A 22785-nucleotide genomic window follows, 5' to 3' on the forward strand; every position below is an offset into this window, starting at 1 on the left:
AACATTTTCTCTAAAAGTAAATTCCAACTTCTTAACTGCATCAAGAATTTGTCATTCACCCAACAAGTTACAGGTACTTGCCGTAATATACATTTCACAGACACAGAAAAAGGAGCCTGGAGTGATGAGGGAAGCACCTTCAGTCACTTAAGTTAGTGGCCTAGTCAGTACTAAAATCTATATTCCATGGATTTATTTCCTGACAGTAGACATGAAATTACACCACTGCAGCAACACTTTGTAAATATGACAGTTTGGATCACGCTTAATAATTAATATACCACTTGAAACTCTATTAAGTATCCTGAACAAAATTTGTTATCCAGAAAAGACTGAGCAATTTCACAGAGAGAAAAGAGAGTACCTTTCATTCCTGTTATTTGGTCCTAAATTAAATGCCTTGTCTTTTCTAAATATAAGTAGCTTCCTATTTGCATTATAATTATACTGTGAAACTTTCTGTGGATAATGAAGTAAGTTCAGGGAGCAGCATTTTGGCCCTTTAATCTCTTGGGAAGCAAAAAGGTGGCCAGAAAGAAAAAAGAGAAAATGAGAACAAATGGTGAGGTTACAAAAAGCATGTGCAAAATGATGATAACAGTTCAGACCAGCCCCAAAGAGCTGATAAAGATTTCTTTCCATGTATTAGTACTTCTAATAAATAACAAATTTCAGCTCTGAAATGAACCTACTTGTAAAACTTTTTTTGAAGACTGTTCCATGCGCACTGCTTCAGCTCCAACAGCCACAAGTTATTCCATCCACACAGAAAGGACAATACTTCAGGGTAACTAGGAACACCCTCTTTTTTCCAGCCCACTGGATTTTGTCAACTTTTTTAAAATGAGAAAAAAGCAAAAAAGGAAAGCATTCTGGTGCTCGAGCCCCACAGCAGCTGTGCCACTGATCTGCTGGTAATGATGGACATATTATTTGAATTTATATCCTGCAAAGACTATTTGGGAATGGGGATGTGGAGAGGAGCATCACTTTCAGTCCTCAGGCAGGATGTGAGAGACAGGGAGAGATGAGCAGTGAGAGACAGGGAGGTGTAGCCATCCCTGGATTAAACAGTTATTGCTACTGGAGGCCAAGAGAGACATGCCACCACCCTCCTAGGAATCTGTGCCCATGGTTATCACCCTGGGCAAACCAGTCTTTATTGGTTTCTGCAGAGTAGAACACCAACATCAGCAGACCTTAAAAGGGACCCTCCCTCACACCCTGCTCTGGGAGGAGGGGAGATGTGCCACACCTCAAGCACAGGGAGTCATCCTAAATCAAAAATTTGAGATTAAGAATATTAGTAGCCACTCTGTAAGAGACGTACAACCACAAACAGAAATGCTCTGCCTAATGTCTCTGACCAAAAGCAGCAGCTACAGCTGGGTCAAGCACGTGTTTCAAGTATCCCAGCTCCAGGGCAGGATTATTGGAGCACTCCAGTTAGTTGGGTCTCAATAAAGCTTATTTCATAGAGTTTTAGTTACAATGGCTTTGGCATGAAGTGCAGGGCTGGGCATCCCTGATAAAGTAGATAAACTGGATACATACAGAAGCAGCACTTATGGCCTCTAGGACATTCCACATGTGAAAACAGGAGCATTCACAGACATACAATTATAGCATTTAATGAAGGGCTACACAGTAGGACATCTACATTCTTCACAGCCCCATTACAAGTGACTAAATTGCTTTGGAGATCCATGCTTTTCCAACGATGCCACCTCAGTATACTCACCAATAAAAACAGAGTAATAATATCCTTAAAGTTCATGGAAGCTTACTGATTAAAAAAAAAAAAAAGAACTGGGGAAGGTAATTCCTTTAAATATTTGTCTTAGGGCTCATCTGGTATTTTTATCAAAGACACAAAAAAGGAGGCACAGCTTTGGTTGGTTAGACTGGTACAACTTTGGAAAGCACTGCCAATGCCAGGAAATACTGGAATTTCATTCTGAAAGAAAGAAAAAGTCTTGCCTAATAGAAACTGAACAAAAAGTAATGATATAATGTGCTTTGTGATTCTGCTCAAGAGCCTAGCAATAATAAGTATTTCTACTAAAAGTAGGGAAATTATCAGTGAGAAATTAGTGGGGAGGATGAAGACCATGTTAATCAGTCAGAGGACCATAGAATAAGGAAGATTAGCTTTGTAGAAAAAGGCAAAAGCTATCTAGAATTTATCAACAGAAGCATTTGTAACAACAACATAAAGCTATTAATGCCATGAAACAAGCCACAGTGATGCTTATCTCAATACAATTCTTTTTCAGCTCTGCTCAAGAATAAAAAAAAAAAAGGCGAGTGAAGAGAGGCACTAAGACATACAACAATCTGTTTTATGAAATGTACTGTTCCTCACTTATTTTGCCTGGCACATTCAAAGCCAAGAGGAGATATTATCCCTTTATGTAAACTCATTAGGACAAGTGATAAAAAGGTTTGGTTTTTTTTTTTTTTCATTTAAGAGGAAAAATGACAAGTGGCCAATGACAATTGGAAAAATGACAAGAACACCAATACAAGTGAATATTAACTGTCAGGAGTAAGTCTTGAATAGAAATCAGTGGAGGACTCCTAGCCATAAGAAAGCAATGTCTGAAATATCATTTTAAACTGAGGAGCAAGATAGTAACTATTTATTTTTAAAGAAATAGCTATTTTTAGGACAGATCTGACAAATCCATAAAGAGGACTATGTGACACAGTCTCTCATGGTAAGTGGGAACTAAATTAGATCATCTGAAAGCTCCTTATGCAGGTATAAAGTGCTAGAGACTTTATTATTTAATTAATGATATACGTTAATATACAATAAAATACCAAAGGAGACACATTGTTTATTTTTCAAGATATGAGATACCACGTGGCAAACTCTGAGCCATTTTTCCCTTTCCTGTCTAAACAGAACTTGCCTGATTTCAATTGTAATTTTATTCTTTGTTATCAAATCCTGGCCACCACTTACCAAGAACCCTTGCTTCTGCTCAGACCAGCCAAGCAGCGCTCTCATACAAAACATGGGCTTCCTTCAGACAGCAGGACTGAGGAAAGGAAAAGTAATGATGACTCAACACATATTTTTCAAAAATGTTTGTTGCAAATGCAACTTCTGCAATGTTGCTGGAAACCAGCCAGATCTAGCTGGATATAAACCTCATCTCCGCCAAGGAACTACCTTCTCCTTCACGTAAGACCCAATAGATCCTAAGAGATAATTTAAAAACATTACAATTTCTTGTTCAAATGTGCAATTAAGAAGAGAAATGAAGATTGAGATTAGCAATGGCAGAAGATCTCTAAACTTTATATTACACAATTAACATTTTAAATAGAGTGGATCAAAATAACAAGGCTTTTTAGTTGTTTGCAACATTGGAAAGTGAAACAACCATGCTTCAGGTCAAATAATGCTTCCTTTATTTTTTAGCATTATTTTAATGTTTTCAAGGGTTTGTAAAAGCTGTCTCACATTGAAAATGGGAAACATTTGCAGAGGTTTCCAATGCTGCTCCCATGCTTACAAACAGATACAAAATCACACCAGACTCTTACATCTGGAATCGCCATACAGGAACTCGTGGTGTGTTGTCAATTACTCTCTCTATGTGTGCAGGCAGATTTATTCTCCTGGAAACAGCTCATTTAATCAACCTCTGACTACTGAAATTAATGAAAGTTCAGGGCTCAGGGTTACAAATGATCATCTCACAATGCTCATTAAGAGGACTGCTGAGCAGCAGTGTCATACAGAAATATTCTGATTTATTTAGCAGAAAGTGGGTAACTAATGCAGGCCAATTTTCAAGAAATTAGTAGAGATGAAATAGAGTTGAGTCATTATGCACAAGGCTGTTCTACCTTGAACATTTTTGCTGGCCCAGCTCCTCTTCCCTGACCATCCATGCCAGGAGAACTAAGCAGCAGAGTAAGACCTGGAGCAGATCACAGCCTGAGTGTGATGCCATACCAGAATGAAATCAAAGCCATCATCACCTTGGAAGGAAGGGACAAAAGCACTGTGTATCCTCTCCTGATGTTCACATTCCTGAGGGTCTTACCTACTGTATTATGTCCACCAAAGAGCAGGTAACAAGGTTAATGGCAACGTGGATCAACTCAAGATCCAGAGGAGAGGACAGCAAAATAGATGAGAGGTCTAGAAAACACGGATTCAAGGCAACAGTGGGAGGGAAAATAATATATAGGTGAATATAAACTGAAGATACTAGAAGAGGTCTTAATTCTGAAGAGAACTGAAGTAGTATGCTAAATTATAGCAAAATAGATTTAAGATATTAAGTCTCAAGTTCTTATTCTGTCCCTGACTTCAGCAAACTCAGGGAGTGAGAAAATTCTAATTTCCTTACACATCTCTCATTACTTTAGTGCTCTGGTAAATGGAGCTATCTGGGGAAGAAGAAAAAGCAATAGAACTTCCTGAATTCAGATCTTGGCATTGAAGAAAGGAAGAGCCAAATGCCCCAGATACTGTGTTTAAAATTGTTTCTGGCCCACTGGGAGATACATTTTTATATCCTACTATGAATTTAAGCACAGTTTGATACTTGTAAAAGCCTTCCTAATCCTCTTCCTGGCAATAACTCAGTGGCCTACCACAGCCAGTTTGGCAGGATTCTTTTCTATTTCAGCTTTTTACCTTGGTTTTCCCAAGGTGTCTCACAGATCACAAAGCATCTGGAATTTTGCTGAAGAACCATTCCATTAAAGAGTTTTACCTCAGAGATCTGGAGTTTGCCAGCTCCCTAGAATCAGGATCTCAAAAATTTCCTGAGCAGAGGATGATACTTTGTTCAGCCAGGTTCACAGATGAAGCATTAATTGTGTCAATGAGAAACCTCAATAGAAGAAAGAAAAAAATTAAGTCACAGACTCCAAGAAGATGTACTCAACTGCAATTCATTACTGCCAACTAACTCAACAAAGTTACACTATGGTAAAACCAGTTTGAGGCAAAGATTTTGATCTTATTCTGATCAAAAGCAGCAATATATTTGATCCCATTTTAAGGCAGTTCTCTACATTTTTTATTTGGTAAATAGAAATTTTAAGGGTATTAAATGCCAAATGCCACAAACCATACATTCATAGAATGGAATATATAAATTACATCACAAAGATATTGAAGGATATCTCCATGACATTTTCACTGAAGAAACTCACAGCACTGTTATTGTCTAGAAAGCTGTCTGTTAACTCCTAGGTAACGTCTGATTCATAATTAAAATAACACTAGCATATTCCATTTGCATTTTTAATGAATTTCCAAAACTATTTTGGACATTAGCTAGCAAGGTGATATTGTGGAGGAAAGAAACACAAGCTCTTGTACATGAGTAGCAATGAGTGAGAAGAATCAGACAAGAGTGAACTTTAACAACAAACCTGGCCAACACAGAGGCAGTGTGGAAAAAGGTAAAGAAGAAATCCATCCCCCATACTACCACCTATATTTCTCAACTGCTAGAAAGACACTTGGTTTTTGGAGTACAGCAATCCGGTAAAGGTGGTGTTAAGCATGAGTTTATGCCCGTTCTCATCACCACTCCTACGAAGAACATTTGAGAGTTGAAGTTGTTCAGCCTAGAGAGGAAAAACCTCCAGGAGGATCTCATTGTGGCTTTTCAATAATGGCAGGGGGCCTATAAGAAAGAGGGGATAAGCCTGTTGTGATAGGACAAGGAGTAATAGTTTTAAACTAAAAAGGATCAATTTAGATTAGGTAAAGGGATAAATTTTTATACTGTGGATGGCAAAACACTAGAAGAGGTTTCCCAGAGAGGTGGTGGATGCCCCATAGCTGGGAACATTCAAGATCAGATGGGACAGGGACCTGAGCAACCTGATCTAGTTGAAGAAGTCCCTGCTCATTGCAGGGGGTTTGGACTAGATGAGCTTTGAAGACCTCTTCCAGCCCAAACCATTCTATGGTTTCCCAGTGAAAGCACTCAAGCCGTACTATGCCTGCCAAGCAATCCTAGGCTGGCTGAAAAAGATGCCTTTTTTGAGAGGAGGTTTAGGAAAGGCTTCTTGCTGCTTCTCTGCTATTATTTGTCTCTTCTAAGGGGAGACAGGAGGGGAATTCAAAATTCTTCCCCCTCCCTCCTACCTCAGAGAGGCACCAGATGCCTCACTTGGCTGCAGAATGCCACTGCCTCTCCACAGGGGAATGGTGGGGAGCACCAGTCCTGCTGTGGTTCTTGGCTTGGCTGAAATGGAGCCCCAGCTACGCTCATGAGAGGGGAAAAGGAGGAGTTCTCACACCTCCCCAGAACAGCTCCAAGAGCAGCAGATCCACAGAGAGGCTCTCTGCAGAGCAAGGAAGCCAAACCTTTTGAGGCGTCACCTTCCAGCTGGGCTGGCCGTAAAAGAGACAGAGAGAAAATTCAGTGTGAGACAAGCCTGAAGCATAACCGGCTATTGGGGCTGCTCCTATAAAAGAAGAAACACTGTTATGATCGAACCATCAAAACTTCTGGTTACAACTTGGCAGTGGTTTGTATATGAGCAGGTGATACCTTAAAAACCAATATATTTTCTTCTTTTATTATGAGGTAAAAAAAGTGGAACTATGTATTTTGGACTTGTTGTATTAGTGAAAGAAAAAGGGGCTCTCAGGCAGAAATGGACCCTGAAAACCAGAGGGTTTTAACAGAAGTGTCAGTCACAGTCTGTAATTACTTCCACTCCAAATTATGACACAGGTGTTGACTGAGATTTTTAAAGCAACATATGCAGCAATACCAGGGGGCTAATCTGCAGATTACTAGGACCAAGAAAATTCATTCAGGAACTCAGGATGTTGCCATCATTCATGCCTCTTCCTGTTCATGAAGTGAACTGAACATATTGTAAATGAGGCTCTTGCTTAAGCCTTATTTTAATCACTTCTAAATTGGATACGGTTCTCTCTTCACCTTGTCCTTTTACAGTATTACCTAGTCTCCTAAAAGTCATCATAAATCACCTGTGAAGGTCATGCATTAGAGTGCTTTCAGAAGTAAGACTCATAAACCTTGTCAAAACGTACACGCTGCGGGGTGGTGTTTTGAATTGGAATATAACCATTGCCTTTTAATCACAAGACATTTTCTAAGAAACTGTTTTATGTGAAAGAACAGCGCTCACATATGAATTAACAGCTGAATTTCTATCATACCTGTCTATGTTGATTTTGTCAACAGAACTACATTTTCCTTCAGCCTATGGCTGAATGATCCTAAATGACAATAAAAAAAACGCCCTGATTTTCCCCAGAGATCTGCTAAGATCAAAGGACTGGGAAGGTCAGCTTTCATGAATGTTTCCATGGGCAACTGGTCATACCAGAACTGGATGTAGGGAACCTTGTGGAGATACTGATTTTTAACAGCAGTAATGATAGAACTGCATTCTCCTGTAAAGAAGTAGCACTTCTGACCTTGCTCACCTTTGACATCTAAAATGTGTCAACACATTGTTCAATGCAGACAGCTTTGAAATACTCACAAAATCAGAACTGACACAATTTCTTGTAATTAAAGGAATGAAAATATTGTGAAACATTCCAAGCCTCAGACCAGGTCATAACTGTAGAACATTAGCTTTGTGACACCATACCTGTGGTCACAAAGCTTACATTCCACAAGTATGACCTGGTCAGAAAGCAGCTCTGCCCTTTCCCTACTGCATGCTCAGGACTGAGTATCTGTCCAGCTCACCCAGAGACTCCCAGCCAGCTCACACACTGAGCCTGAATGGCACTTTGAAACAGAAATGGGGCAAGCAGGGGAATGAAACTGCGTTTAGTCAGTGGCTGAGCATTCTGCACAGAGTGCACAAAATTCTGTTGAAATTCTGTATGATTTTCAAGCTAAAAATACTCAGATAACATGTAAAGAGTGACAAAATGTACTGCCAAATCTCTACTATTATTAACACACTTAAGATCCTACCATTAAGCTAAACTGCCTGTGTTGACCATGGTTCTCTAAGGAAGTATTTGTATTTTTCCAGCACAGGAGTAGATGAGGTTGGAACCCAAGCTATCTGTCCACACTGAGCAGCAACTCTTATCTTTCCTTCAGATGTGTGGGTCAGATAGAAAGAAGATACAGAATGCAGAACTGCCCACCTCAGGAAAGGCAGCACATTCTTTACCATTTCTTTAGCTCTTCTGGTGCTCAAGTGGTTTGTTTAGGGCTTCACCAGACACAAAAGCTCCCCCCCCCCCAAAAAAAAATGGTGTTTAAGAGAAAAGGTTAAATCACCCTGTGTGTTCTGGCTGAGAGAACTACACATAAAAGAAATCCATTCATACCTGCCATGAACAAGAACAAGAACAACAGTATTAACTGAAGAATAGCATTTAAGCAGCCAAAATATTTAACTCAAGGCACTGGGAGAAATTATCTGATATTCAGAGGATTACATATGTCTTTTGATTAGCACAGCCAGTACTCTGTTTCATATCCTTGACTAGAAAGACCAAATCAGCATAATCTTATAGTATACATATAAAAACCTGTAAGGTTTTTTTATAAAAAAGAGATGCAAGTTTTGGCTTTCCGTAAATCTGAGATCATTCTCCTTCCTCAAAAAAAAAATGTATTTAACTAACAATGATAGAGTAATTTGACACGGCAAAATACAGCCTTCTTTTCTTTGAAGGAATGGATTTCACCTAGAATGGTTATCAACAAGGAAAGCAGTTCCTGAAACTCAAGACCTACAGATCAGCTTGATATGGCCATTTTTCTTCTCTATTATACCGTCTCAGACCAGATAAGGAAAAAACAAGAGAGAACATGGGGCAGTCAGGGAAACACACAATAATCTTCAGCAGAGAATCAAAACAAGCATTGAGCAAACTAACTCTGGGTTTCATTTTCTTATAAAAGAAATGCATTTGTTTCCCAGGGTGCTTGAGCAGCAGGACATCTATGAGTAACCAAAATAATGTGCACCTCAAGCCCAAAAGTGCCATTATTTATTTTAGTCACAGAGTGTAAGAAGCTGTCTTCACAAAGCAGCTTCTTTCTACCCTTCCCCAGACTACTTGCTGCATTTTAAGAACAGACACACAAACCCATTTGGAGGATCACATCTAATTAGTTTTTGTTGAATTGCATGCAGCATTCCCTGAGCATTATGTGGATTTGACACACTCTAAGATTCTAGTTCAGCTGTCTGGTTTTTTGTTACTGTTTTTTTTTTTTTTTTTCTTACTTATCTCCATAGAGCAAGTGTACACAAAAATCACAAATTGTGGTTCAGAACCAGTAATGTACAATTTAGACACAGACACCCCTGTTGTCTGAAAACAAGCAATGACCTACACCCCACAGTACACATATAATGCTATGTCAGTCCTAAAAGCATATTTTAGCAGTATTTACAGTTACGCTGAATTTAGATTAGATTATCTCACTTTCAAATTAATTTCTGGAAGTAACAGAATGCTCACAACAACACAGAGTATTTTTGAGAGGGAAGTAGAAGAAAAGTAAATGAGAATTCATTAATACTGTGATTATCTGCCAACATTTACAAGCAATTTTGGCACTCCTTCCTGGGGCGTTCTTAAAAGACATGACTTCAGGCACATATAAGCTGTGGTACACATGTATTACATATCCACAAAATATATATAGGTGCAACTAAATAGGTGCCTGTGATTTCCTTTCTATAAGTAGGAGGAACCAGATTTCAGCCAAGTCAGCCCTTAATAACAGCAATCATTTCATCTTTACAGTATAAACTCGTCTTTTAAGGAGGTTTTACCTTGGCTTTTAATAACCCAAAGGAATAAAATCATCTGTCTGGCTGTCTTAAGACAGCTGTGTCCTTGGAGATGACTTTGCCAAATTCTCTGCATCTTTACCAATAGAAAGGAACCCAAGACTTGTGATGAGTTGACACCAGGTTCATCCCTTGCCTTACAATGCCAATTATTGACCTTAATAAACAACTATAATATCAACTCTTTTTATATGATGAATACTTTAACAGTTGTTTCCAACTAGGAAACAATCTCCATGGCCACAAATTGCCATTGTCCATCATATTAGTGCTATTTTATACAGCACACAAAAAAAGATTCTGTTTTAAATTAATAACATGACAATTAAGATCGATTGTTATGGTTGACCTGCTCAAAACTGGAATCTGTTAGAGTTTGTTTGAATGATATAATTTTCAATGTATTTTTTCTTGCTTATCCTCCCTAAACTGGATTATAAACAAAGTATATAATCATATCTGATGCAATGCACTTTATAAAACACAATCTACAGTAACTCCTCAATCAACTTGCACGATTGTCAAGGGGTTTTTGGTTTTCCCCTGCTTCTATGCTGGAAAAACAAACTAATACCATGTACATTCAAAGACTATATACTTTCCTACACAACCTAGAGAAAAGATGCCCTGTGCTAAGTAAGTTTTGCTGCCTTACTTGTGGCAGCATTCCCAGAAAGTACATTCACATCATATGCCAATATGATATACACACAGAGAAAGGCTGGAATGACACCCTCCATTCTTAAATTCTGTTTCTGTGCTCCCATTCCTCAAATTTTCTGCATGTGCATTATCTGATACGTCAGAATGCCAACCTTATATGGCTTTTGTTCTATCCACCTTAAACATTCTATAACACTGTACACTCATACAAAGGGTTTTTTTCCTGTGAAGATTAAAATTCATCCAGCCAAAACTTTCAGAGCCACAAAAATAAGATATTCATATCCTTCTAGTTCCCACCAGGGTTTATTAATCCACTAGAGCAATCTGGAACTTGAGGATTGAACAACACCTTCATCCTGTGTCCAGAAATTTAGAATAATCTACTGCTCTTGGAAAAAGCCAGCTATAACTCTTGAGTGTTATACAGTTTTGGTTTTTTTTTTTTAAATAGACAAACTACAACCTTATAATATATCCCAATATTTATAAAGCTTGATGCTCACAGCATCAGATAAGTGACTCATATATTCTGAACCAAATGTTACTTTCAAAATGTTTTTTGAATACATATTACCACTTCATATTCCTTTCATTAATTGCACTTTTTGGATTAATTTTCCCGGGCTAGCATTTCATTGAGCTGTACTTTACATCATTATTAGACAATTGAAAGCCACATGACTACTCGTAGTGGAAGATAACTTACTGTGGTAAAGACTGACAAAGTCTTTTATCACTCTGTCAGATAAATCAGGTTCTCACAAAATCCCTCTTCCTCAAATTTAATAGGTCAAGGTTTTCAGCCTGTTTCAGTACAACTAACAGTATAAATGAAAAGCTTATGAAAACCAGAAAGCCTATAGGTCTTAACAGGTTGATAAAATACTTTGATTTTTACCTTTTGCTTCTGATATGGTCAGTCCTTCACATTAGGTATAATTTTTAAAATTGATATTCAAAAGTAAGACATTCTAATAGTGAAAAGTAAAACATTTAGGGAGTTACTCCTTGGTTTGGTTGGACCCTTTTCTTCATGACTCTAAAAAAGCTATCTTTCCTTCAGTGGAAAACAGAAATTGGTTGTTGCACATACAGGCAGTTATTTTTAGCTTTGACTGACAAAACTCTTCCCTCCTTTTACTTCTCAATTTGGCTTAGAAAAAATGTCTATGCCCTTTAAGTCTGGCACTTTACAGAAGTGTAAAGAAGAGTAGAACATGAAATCTAGAAATGTGAATACACTGTATAGAAGTTTCTTTAACTAGATTGAATTTAGCATTCATGAAAAATTACATTAAATGCAATGAGGTGACATGTCTTCCATTTTTCCACAAGTTAACAGAGTAGCAATGCCAACTATATCACATTTCTTGCTTTGGATGTTCCTTCTCCCTGGAAGAATTTCCTCCAATGAAGCTATTTCAATTTATTTTTACAGTGAATCAGTTCACTGTTGAAGCTATACTGCAAATGGACTAAGTGACCAATTTAATTTTGTGGATTGTACCAAGAAGATATAATAATGGATTTAACACAGCGGTTAATTTATTTAACACACACTAAGGCAACTTTTAGCACAACTAGGACAACCTACAACTGTAACAAAGAAATGTGTCTTTTTATAGTGGCTGGACAAGGGAGTGGTGGACTACCTCCTTCTGTAATGTTGCATTTAACTCTTTTCACATTTGCAAACTATATATATCACGGAGAGGATCTGAAAAAATCTCCTACAGTCAATTCAGTGAGACAGACATTAGAGATAGAGAAATTCTGCTCAGTATTAATTAGATTCTGCATCCTCAGTGACCCACCATCATCCATCTACACATTCAACCTTCTTTCATCTTATTCAGTAATATATACACCTAATAAAACCTGCTGAGAAAAGATAAGGGGAGGAGGGATTGAAAAAAAAAATCAAATCTCTCTTCAAAAAGAAACCTATGATTCAAGCCATCTCAAAAGGGAGGCTTTAGGAATAGCCAGGCATTATCACACCATATCTGACTCCCTAACCTGCAAATGATTAATGGCATCACTGAGGGAGTTGTTACTGCTATCAGCACACACACCTCAAATAGCATCAGCTGTGACCTCTATCGAAGTTGGAGATTTCTCTATAGAAGAACAAGATTCCAGATGGGAAAATGGAAGAAAACTTCTGAGGGAGGAATAAAATCTTTACTTACTCCACACAGTTAATGGAAAGAATTGAAAAACTCTGTGTTGGATATTCCAAGGGTGAAAACCAAAACAACAAAAGGTGGGGGAAAGAAAGGCTTTTCTAGAAAATTGAAGTCCCATCTCAAAAAGCAGCTTCCATTCACTTTAGAATTCATAACCTGCCAGGGTTGTAACAGACAAAAACCAAAAATCTCTTGAAATACACAGAGATTTTCCCCCCATTTTTAATTCATTTTGGACTGACTGATAGGCTTTCCAGAGCTGTGGCTGGCACAAGAAGTGGACAGGACAGGTGTCCTGGGAGAATGAGTATCAAGGAAAAAGGCCCCTGCCCGGTCACACTACTGTAATGGAAGATGAATCTTTCTCTAACATCAGAATCAAAACCAAGCACAAGGTAATGAAATTTATAGATGGCACAAAACTGGGAGTTACAATGTCAGAATGCACCAGGAGTGTTTAGTAAATATTTTTATTGTCTCTCTCTGTGTAATTTCACTCTTCATCTGGATGCCACACATGCACCAAAGCCTCTCTGTCTCTTCCCTTCTTAGCTGAACAGGGGAGAGAAAATATAGCAGAAGTTCATGAGTTGAGATAAGGACAGAAGAGATCACTTACCAAATACTGTCATGGGCAAAACAGGTGAGAATTAGAGATATTAATTGAATTTATCAATAAAAAGATCAGAGCAGGATAGTGAAAAGTAAAATAAACCTTAAAACCACCTTCTGTCCATCCCTCCTTTCTTCCCAGGCTCTACCTCCTCCCCCTCAGCAGCACAGGGAGATGGGGAATGGAAGCTATGGCCAGATCATCACAGGTTTTTTCTGTTGCTGGAAGAAGCAACCCTCCTTTCTGTCCATCCCTCCTTTCTTCCCAGGCTCTACCTCCTCCCCCTCAGCAGCACAGGGAGATGGGGAATGGAAGCTATGGCCAGATCATCACAGGTTTTTTCTGTTGCTGGAAGAAGCATCCTGCCCCCGCTGCAGTGTGAGGTACCTCCCATGGGAGATAGTTCTCCACGAATTTCTCCAATGTGGGTCACTCTACCACAGCGTGCAGTCCTTCCAGGTACACCCTGCTCCAGCATGGGTCCCCCAGGGTCACAAATCCTACCAGGACTACCAGCATGGACTCCCCTCTCCATGGGTCTGCAGGTCCCTGCCAGGTCCCTGCTCCAGCATGGGCTTCCCACAGCCTCCTTTGGGCATCCCCCTGCTCTGGTGTGGGCTCCTCCATGGGCTGCAGGTGGATCTGTGCATCCCTGTGCCCTCCATGGGCTGCAGGGACACAGCTGCCTCACCAGGGGCTCCAGGGGAATCTCAGCTCCAGTGCCTGGAGCAGCTCCTGCCCCTCCTTCAGCCCTGACCTGGCTGTCTGCAGGGCTGTTCCCCTCACATGTTCTCAGCCTGCTCTTCTCTGACTGCAACTACTTCTGCACAATACCTTTTCCTCCTTCTTAAATCTGTTATCAGAGGCATTACTCCCATCACTGGTTGGCTGGGCCTTGGCCAGCAGCAGCATTCTGGAAGTGGCTGGCCTTGGCTCTGCTGGACATGGGAGAAGCTTCTGGCAGCTTCTCACAAAAGCCAGCCCTGTGGCCTTGACAACTGCCAAAACCTGGCCCCTCAAACCCAATATAACTACTAAACTCACTTTCTGCAGGGGCTGACACAGCTCACAGGACAGTCTTTACCCAATCTATGGCAATGAGAAAACAAGCAAACCAACCAACACCAGAGAAAACACTAGGTCTCCTTCTAGGAAACCTAATCACAAACAATTGACAGAGACCAATTTTTCCTTACATAACCACTACTGATAGCTAAACATCTCTCCCACACTGCAGTACCACCTGTGCTCCAAAACATCTAATGAAAAAGTAGAAGATCTTCATAAAACATTGGAATTCAATCCTCATAAGTAGTCATGTAAGCAAGTAAAATAAACATACTGGCCATACATTGACTTGTGTGATAAACAGTGTTAATACTTTGATAAAACTCAAGAGAAGAACCAACCTTCTCCTCACGACTACAAAGCAATTTCACCTCTGAGCCTGAAAACTTCCATTGGTTTTCAAGGTCAGTGACTCAAATGCAAAAGAAAGTACAGACTCATGCTGGCAACTTGTTGAAACACTGTCTTGAAAATGAGAAAAAATCTATTTAATCTCTCTTGAACTGAGTGTGTCTACATCCCAAGTTGGCAATGAACAGGCAGGCTATTATAAAGAAGCTGGGGGGCTGCAACACATGCAGGAGTGATGCACGGGATTCTGATCAGAGTGTGAGTGCCCTCCCAGTTTTCTCAGCTCTAAAAGCACCTCTGCCTACCAGCTTTGCAACAAGATGATGTGGGAGGGTTGCAAGAACCAGTAAATGGCCCTGCTGAACTGTGCTGTCCAGTCCAGAGATACCACTGCTTCCAAGACAGTCCAGTGAGAATGGTGGATGAGCTCACCTTCGCACATCCACACACCTGTACTCCACCTAAGAGTCATTCGCATTTAAAACTATGGAATTACCATCAAAAGCTGTAGGGATCCATAAGCTATCACAGAAATATGGCCATCTAGGATATTAAGACATGGGTGCCATTCCACGTTTGCCAGACAGCTATTTCAACTGGTAATTTCTCTGACATTGCTAAAGAAGGCAGAATTCAATGACACGGGCTGAAACAGGATACAGGTTCAACTGGATCTTTGATGACCAGCAGTGTTTAGGGCTTTCATTTCATGTCTCATTCAAAAGATACAAGAGTACCATTCTGAAGATGAGATTGCCAACAGAGAATGTCTCTTCAGAAAAAAAAATCAACCAAGAAAGGTAATTTCACTCTTTCACATATAAACTTTACCATTCTGTTTGTCTCTGAAATGACTGATCTACTTAGTAGATACTACATGCTGAAAGAAATAATTCAGATGTTGCACATCTTAAGCAGTAGGAAACTCCAGCTATTGAACTGCCTGAATTGCTAAATCAGAAGTTCCTTTTTAAAAGTAAAAAAATGATTGATGCATTTAGGAAGAACTCTATTTCTGCAAATGTGAAGGACTGAATGATTTTTATCATAACATCATAAAAAGATTGAAAATAACTTTGACATACAGCTCCTGCAGGTTCAGTGTGGCTGTTATTTTAAAGTTGCTTCAATCATAATGGAACTAGCAAAGGAAATATTCAATCAGAACCATATGAGTTTCCTTTTATGCTTCATACCTACCCCACCTTAAGCACAGTATTATTTTCACATCTTGCATATTCCTTCTCTGGGGACTACAGGCATGGGGAAAAAAGCCTATCAAAAGCAACAGGAAACTGCAGAGTGAGTTAGTGAGCACTAAACCTGGAACGGGCTTTAATGCCACACTGACAGATTAGTAAGCTTCTTCCAAACACAACAGGTATTACTCTATTGATTTTACTTATTTTTAATATGATACCAGGTATGGTATGTTGGATTATCCAGAAAAAGTCTACTGTGAAGGGAAGTCTTTGGGTACATTAGGTACTTTCTGCAGAAAACTGACACATGGCTAGCAAAGGAACAACAGATTATAAAAATGTTTCACTTGATACAGAAAAAGCCTGGGAGGGGAAAAGAAAGTTTCTAAGGTTCCGTATCAGCAAAACTTCCTATTTCATTTCTTCTCTGCACATACATGTGAGTACAATCCTAAGGATAAACTTGTTTTCTCGACTCCACATGCTGCATGTAATTTAGCAGATTCTGCAAAGAGTCACCTCCTTTAGTTGTGGCTTCTTCACTGCAGTGTAGTATTGTACAATTCATGAGATCTTCCTGGAGTAGACTGTTGAAAACCATGGGTTTCACTCTTGCAAAAACAGATACTCTGACAGATTGAAATTCAACACAATTGTGGATGTTACAGAGGTTATGTCAGTAAAGAGGGGATGGCACTTCCTTCAGCAAGGGTTTAACTCACATTTTCACCCTGACTCCTTAAAGCAAAATAATTGGATTAGTTATCCTCATTGAACATAAGCTACAATCTACAGAAGTCACCTAAGAAAGTGATTTATCCCATTTTATTCACCTTCCAAGGATTACATGAATGGGGACATGATCTCTTTCTCCAAATGTTAGCCCAATGCTTTTGCGGTGATGAATTCTGATCAACATGGGAAAAGCTCTCGCCCAAGAGTCGCCCAGCTGTGTGTTCTCCCTTCCTCCTGCCCCTTCCACTTTTACACTATGTTTACAGGAGCTCAGAAAGAGTAGAAAAGAGAAATGAGCTCCACAGCAAATTCCTGGAAGAAAAATCCATCTAAGGCCAGGAGGCTCATGTGGCTCCTTCCTGCAAAGCTGAACCTATAGGGAGCATGGGGTGGGAAAGGCGGCCGTCAGGACACTGATCCTTCCTGGATTTCCCTGGAACTGCTGTCCCAGGCAAGGATGGTGCTGAATATCCTCCTGGATATGTCCCAGGAAGGTCCCTGTTCCCTGGTGTGGGATGGGAGGGGTAGAGGAGGCCATCTCACACTCATCCCGCTCATTCCCCCCTGTCCTGGCCTTGCCCCTGGGGTGTTGACCCCCTTTTTAGAGTGTCAAGCCCTGTTCCCACGGGGAGGGACCTTGGTAGCAACCATGTGCATATTAAAACTTTGTTAGGGGCAGGGAGCACTGCTGAGGGAGGGGCTGCTCCTGGTGTCCTGAAAGTCGGCCCTTGCTGAGTGCCAGGGGCTTCCTGCCTGCTGGGCTGGGGGAACACCCTCTCTCAGCTCAGCCCCACAAATTCCCACTGCCCCTTCAAGACAGCATATGCTAGAGACACATCTCCTGCTGCTGTCCCTAGGCAAGGGGGCTTGTGGCTCATGCCAGAGCCTTCTTCCTCCCTGGGGAGCCTCCTCCCAGTAAGGGAGGAGCCCCCCACAGCCCAGGACTCTCCAGCTGAGTCCCCTTAGAGCCAGGCCGCCGTCTGAGCCCCACCTGCCCTGGGCCAAGCTGGGATTGGCGGCCGTCTTGGCCACAGCGACCACAAATAAACGGAGCCTCAAAGCTCTGACGAGAGGAAAAGGGCCAGCAAAGCCTCAGCTCGCAGCACGAGGAGAGCAGACTTCAGGCTGCTCGGGGAACTGCTAAGCAAGGTCCCTGGGGAAAATGTTTTTGAAGGTACTGGGCTCCATCAGTGCTGGTCGCTTTGGAAACATCACCTCCTAAGGGCACAGGAGCAGGCGATGCCCAAATGTGGGAAGCCAAGCAGGCGAGGCAGAAGGCTGGCTTGCCTGGACAGGCATCTTCTCTGGGCAAGAGGATGCAAAAGGAAGCTGTGTGCCCCGTGGAATCCAGGTCAGGAGAAGAATACACAGATGCTTCTAGCCACCGTAGGGAGAAATCTGGTGTGGTGAAAGCTGGTGTGGTGGAGCTGAAGGTGGCCAGAAATGTGGGGCACAATAAAAAGAGGGGTTTTAAATACATTAATGGAAAAAAAGAAAAAACCATTGTAGAAATAACACTGTCTCCTTCCAGGATGTGGATGGTCACCTCACAAACAAGGACAGAGACGCGGCAAAGCTGTTTAAGGTGCATTCTTTGGTTTAAGGTGCCTCTGTCCTCAACGCTCATCCCTCCCTTCCCAGTGGAAAACACTGCACTGGCGTACCAAGGGACACTGCAAAGTCTTTGAAGAGGGCAAGCCCTGCTCAGCAGAAACCAAACCACCCCTGTTTGATGCACAGCATTCCCATCCAAACCCAACACGTGCCAGCTATTGGGAAGAAAGAAAGCGAATCCCAGTCCAAGCCAGAGCAGTGGGAGCACAATGAGCGCTCCTTGGCGAATCCCGATTTATTTAGAGCAGAGGCGCAGCAGAAGTCAGTGAGCTGCTAACAAGAAACTCTTGGTGCCCTCGACAGCCAGTTCAGGAGAGCTCCCCAGAGACAGAGGAACTTCAGCTCCCTTTGTCTCTGGAGGATCTTCTCAGGCACAGAGTACGGGTGTTTCCAGCTGGTAACGCTGAAACGTCCTGGGAGCCGTGGGCTTGACGCTGCTGGCAGCAGCACTCTTCCTGACGTGCCGCTGGCTCCAGGGAAGGATTCCTTGCAACAGGCTGAGCTCCCATTCTTCCTTCCCTGGCCATGTCCATTTTCAGCCATTTGCCGGTTCTGCTGATCCCTGAGGCGGGCTGGGCTGTGATGCCACAAAGGGGCTGAGCGCTGGCGTCAGGCAGGGCTGTGATGACGTCCCAGGGCTGTGCTGGCCGCAGCACTGTGACATCACCGGGCCGGCGCTATATAAGACGGACCAGCGCCCGCAGCTGCCAGTGCAGTTGCGATGGGACGTGCCGGAGCCATGGGTGACGGTGACATCCTGATGACTGCGCTTGTCCTGCTGCTGGCCGCTGTGGCTGTCTGGTGGGCCTTTGGCCACCGGCAACCATGGAGCCGGCAGACGCGGACAGCAAAGAGGAGCAAGCGCCCCAGGGTGCGGCCCAGAGGCTCACGGAGGACGCGAGGAGCCCTTGCGGCTCCCAGGTTCCCCAGGCCTCGGGCGACTCCTCGCAAGCGGCCACGTGCTCCCGCGAGCCCCCTGGGCAGCTCCTGCAGCTGCGGCCCCTGTGTGGCAGTGGCCCAGGAGCTGCAGGAACTGATGCTGCTGCTCTGGGATGGCAAGGGGACGTGTGTGCCGCTCTACTCTGGGATGTGGCAGGCGTTGTGGAAAGAACTGGAGGAGCTGCTGCAGCGAGGCCACCTGCCCTGCTGTGGCTTGTCCAGCTCCTGCAGAAGCCTCCATCCCTTCCAGAGGCTGCTCCCAGCAAGATTCTCCATCCCTGGGAGAGCCTCAAGGCCTGCAAGGATGGCACAGCAGGGGGGAGCCGCCATCCATGCAGGAACCTCAGGCTGTCAGAGCCCCTGCATCCTGCCAGGAGCCTCTGCAATCTCTGACAGCCTCCACCCCTCGCAGAGGCTCAGTGAGACCTGTCAGCCTGCAGAAGGTGCAGAGCCCGTGGACAGGTCTCCCAGCTCCCTTGGACTCGCGGACTTCAACAACACGGGCTCAATCCTGACCATTGACGTGGCAGGGGAAAGCCCAGAAGTCCAAATGGGAGCCCAGCCCGATGCAGGGGAGCCGTCTCAGGAGAAGCTGGCGGAGCAGCAAGCGTCCTGGAGCCGGCAGTGGTCATCCCACAGCGGCCAGGACGCTGTGCCGGTTGTGCCAGCTGGCGACAGCCCGAGCCTGGTGGTGGAGACCAGCCTCCAGACACCAAGGAGGTTCCTCCATCTCCAGGAAGCTGCCCCAAGAGAGCCCTCGACTGCCAGGAAGGGCTTTCTAATAGCAGGTGAGATCTCCTGAGGAGCTGTCTGAGGCACCCCCGGGGCTCTCTAGGGGCACGGCCAGGCCAGGCCAGGGCCCCTGAGAGCAGCCTAGTCGCTGGCTCTTTCCAGTGCCTCTGATGGCACGGCTTGAAAAAGGCCCGTCTGCTTTGCAGCTGCTCCTGGGACGCCCCTGTGTGAAGCCTCGGGCTGTAGCCCCGGCCCTCGTCAAGAGGAGAGTCCAGCCCACGACGCCGGGGACGACGACGGTGCCGCCCTGCCCCGCTGCACTGGGGCTCCTGCAGCCGCCTGTGCGCGCGGCCCTGGCCCAGCTCTGCCGCTCGCCGGCCCGTCGGCCGCCGGGCGGCAGCCACTGCCCGGCGCGCAGCAGGAAGCAGGTGAGAGCAAGGCGGCCCGCGGTGGCCCGGCCCGCTTCCCTGGCGGGCGCTTGCGGGGGGTTCCTGGGCGCAAGGCTGATGGCTCGCTCTTGGCCGCAGGGCAAAAGAAGCAGCTGCAGGAGCTGTACCAGCTGGGCCCGCAGCTGGGCAGCGGTGGCTTCGGCACCGTTTTCTCGGGCATCCGCCTCTCCGATGGGAGCCCGGTGAGTGGCCGCGACACGGCCGGGCGTGGGAGGAGGGGCAGCGGTGGGGAGGGGCAAGGCTGGAGCTCAGCCCTGCTCTCTCGATGGCTTGCAGGTGGCCATCAAACGTGTGGCCCGGGAGAGCGTCCTGCAGTGGGTCGAGCTGGTGAGGGAGCGGGGCCAGCGGGACAGAGCGCTGCGGGGCGGGCAGGGAGAGTCCCGGGGCGCCGATTGGGAGTGGGAGGCGGCGGATGGCGGGGGCAGCGTGGGAGCCGCGGCATCGCGGGCCTGGGCATGCCAAACGCCAGCGGTGGGGCTGGGCAGGGGGCACCCCCAAGCATCCCCTGGGAGGGAGGAAACCCAAGCACCAGGGAGGCTGCGCAAGGGGGCACTGGGGCATCCCAGGCAGGGCGCGGCGCAGCCTCAGGGCAGCACCAGGCCTGCTGGGGGCACTGATTTCCTCCTCCTCACAGCCCGACGGCACCCGCGTGCCCATGGAGATCGTGCTTATGGAGAAGGTGGGCTCTGACTGCCACAACATCATCCAGCTCCTCGACTGGTTTGAGCTGCCTGACAGCTTTGTGCTGGTGATGGAGCGTCCGGAGGCATCGCAGGATCTCCTGCAGTTCCTGCAGGAGCACGAGTTCCTGTGCGAGGAGATGGCGCGCTGGCTTTTCTACCAGGTGCTGGAGGCCGTGCGGCACTGCACCGCCTGCGGCGTCCTGCACCGGGACATCAAGCCAGAGAACCTCCTCGTGGTCCCGGAGAGTGGCGACCTGAAGCTCATCGACTTCGGTTGCGGCACCTTCCTCCAGGAGCAGGTCTTCACGCGGTTTGCCGGTGAGCCCATGGCCTGGGCCCTGCTCCCGGTGCCAGGCACTGCACGGCCCCGTTCCCTCCTGGGCTGCGGCCTTCAGCCAGCTGCCCTTTGGCACGAGGCAGATGCCGTGCTCCAGAAGCCGGCTGCCGGCCCTGCCGACAGAGGGGGGCGGCAAAAGCCAGCTCCCGGCCCCTGGGCTCAGCAGGCCCACAAGGGCCTGGGCTGCTCCGCTGGCCTCCTTTGCCTTGCAGAATGGTTTCTTGCCTTTGGCCAGCTGGCTGGGGGACGCAGGGTGGCCTTGGGGGGGAAGCTGTGGCTGCGGCTGCAGCCCCTGCCTCAGCCAGGAGGCTGGCGCCAGGCTCTGGAAGGCAGCAGCCTGCGCCTGGACAGCGCCGCCTGTCTCCCCTAGGAACGCACGCGTACAGCCCGCCCGAGTGGATCTGCCTTGGCTGCTACCACGGCCATGGGGCGACCGTCTGGTCCCTGGGCGTACTGCTGTACGTCATGGTCTGCGGGAGCCTCCCCTTCAGGGACGACCATGACATCGTGCTGGGGCAGCTCTTCTTCTGGCAGCAGGTCTCTCCAGGTTGGTACCCGGCCTCAAGAAGGTGGGCTTTGGCAGATGACGGCGCGCAGCCCGGCGTGGCCCTCACGCAGCTCCGCGGGACGTCGTTCTGCCCTCAAGGGCCGGCCGCAGGAGGCGGCCCGTGCCGACGGGCTCAGCGTGGCACGGGCGGCCGAAGGAGGCGGCCGTGTCCCGCCGTGCCGCTCTCCCGCGCGGGGCAGAGTCGGTCGGGAGGCCGGCGCAGCCCTGAGCACACGCGGCGTGGCCCGGGCCCTGCAGGCGATGGGGGCAGCTGGGCAGGAGACTTCTGTCAGTGACCGGCGCTTTCTGGCTTCTCTCCCCAGAGTGTCAACATCTGATCCAGTGGTGTTTGGCCAAGCACCCTGCGGACAGGCCAGAGCTGGAGGAGATCTTGCGCCACCCTTGGGTGCAGGGCAGGCGTTTTTGATGCCTTGCCGGAGCCTCTGCAGCACCCGCTTTCCGAGTCCCACGCAGGACTGAGGACCCCACAAATAAAACAACAAATCCAATGCGCTGTGTCAAGTCTGGTCCTTGTCAGCAACTTCAGCTAAAGAAACCTCTTGGGAAAAGGGGACATCGGAGTGCTGCCTTCAGTCTTGGTCAAGCTTTCCATGCCTTTCCTCCGGGGTGGTGCTTTTGTGTCTTCAAGCACAGGCTGTAGTGCGGGTAGGAGGCGCTTTACCAAGCCAAGAAATGCAACCAAGGCAAGAAACAACAGCTGCCCTTTCAAAGTGGCAGGGCTTCTTGGCATCTCCTGAAGTGACACACGGGCCTGTGTGTGCATTCCAAGGGTCGGCGGGTTTCAGGGACAGAGACGTCTCCTCTCCAAAGCCCTGAGAAGAATAAGAAGCAGCAG

General features: G+C 45.5%; 1 protein-coding gene and 1 long non-coding RNA gene across 8 annotated transcripts; one reads left to right on the plus strand and one right to left on the minus strand.

Annotated features, from left to right (window-relative positions):
- Positions 1-2929: 2929 nt before the first annotated feature.
- LOC128789621 (uncharacterized) lies at positions 2930-7586 on the minus strand. 4 transcript variants are annotated; one of them, XR_008431478.1, is made up of 5 exons: positions 7513-7586; positions 6356-6456; positions 4743-4862; positions 3865-3999; positions 2930-3047 (listed from the first exon to the last, which is right to left on the minus strand). It is a non-coding gene; the product is annotated as an uncharacterized LOC128789621 (long non-coding RNA). The 4 variants fall into 4 exon arrangements; XR_008431477.1 differs by having other exon boundaries at positions 7454-7569; XR_008431479.1 differs by having other exon boundaries at positions 3865-4162; positions 7454-7569.
- An 11285-nt stretch (positions 7587-18871) lies between these two features.
- On the plus strand, positions 18872-22438 carry LOC128790263 (uncharacterized). Of its 4 annotated transcripts, none has more exons than XM_053946859.1 (6): positions 18872-19969; positions 20120-20544; positions 20639-20689; positions 20997-21363; positions 21753-21929; positions 22253-22438. In XM_053946859.1, exons 1-6 carry the CDS (start codon positions 18964-18966, stop codon positions 22354-22356), a joined length of 2130 nt encoding a protein of 709 aa, XP_053802834.1. In that variant the 5' UTR covers positions 18872-18963; the 3' UTR covers positions 22357-22438. The 4 variants fall into 4 exon arrangements, with proteins under 4 accessions (XP_053802834.1, XP_053802833.1, XP_053802832.1 ...); XM_053946858.1 differs by having other exon boundaries at positions 20120-20341; positions 20441-20544; positions 21753-22438; XM_053946857.1 differs by having other exon boundaries at positions 21753-22438.
- Positions 22439-22785: the final 347 nt, after the last annotated feature.

This window comes from Vidua chalybeata, chromosome 6, assembly GCF_026979565.1.
Source record: "Vidua chalybeata isolate OUT-0048 chromosome 6, bVidCha1 merged haplotype, whole genome shotgun sequence".
NCBI classification, from domain to species: Eukaryota; Metazoa; Chordata; class Aves; order Passeriformes; family Viduidae; genus Vidua; species Vidua chalybeata.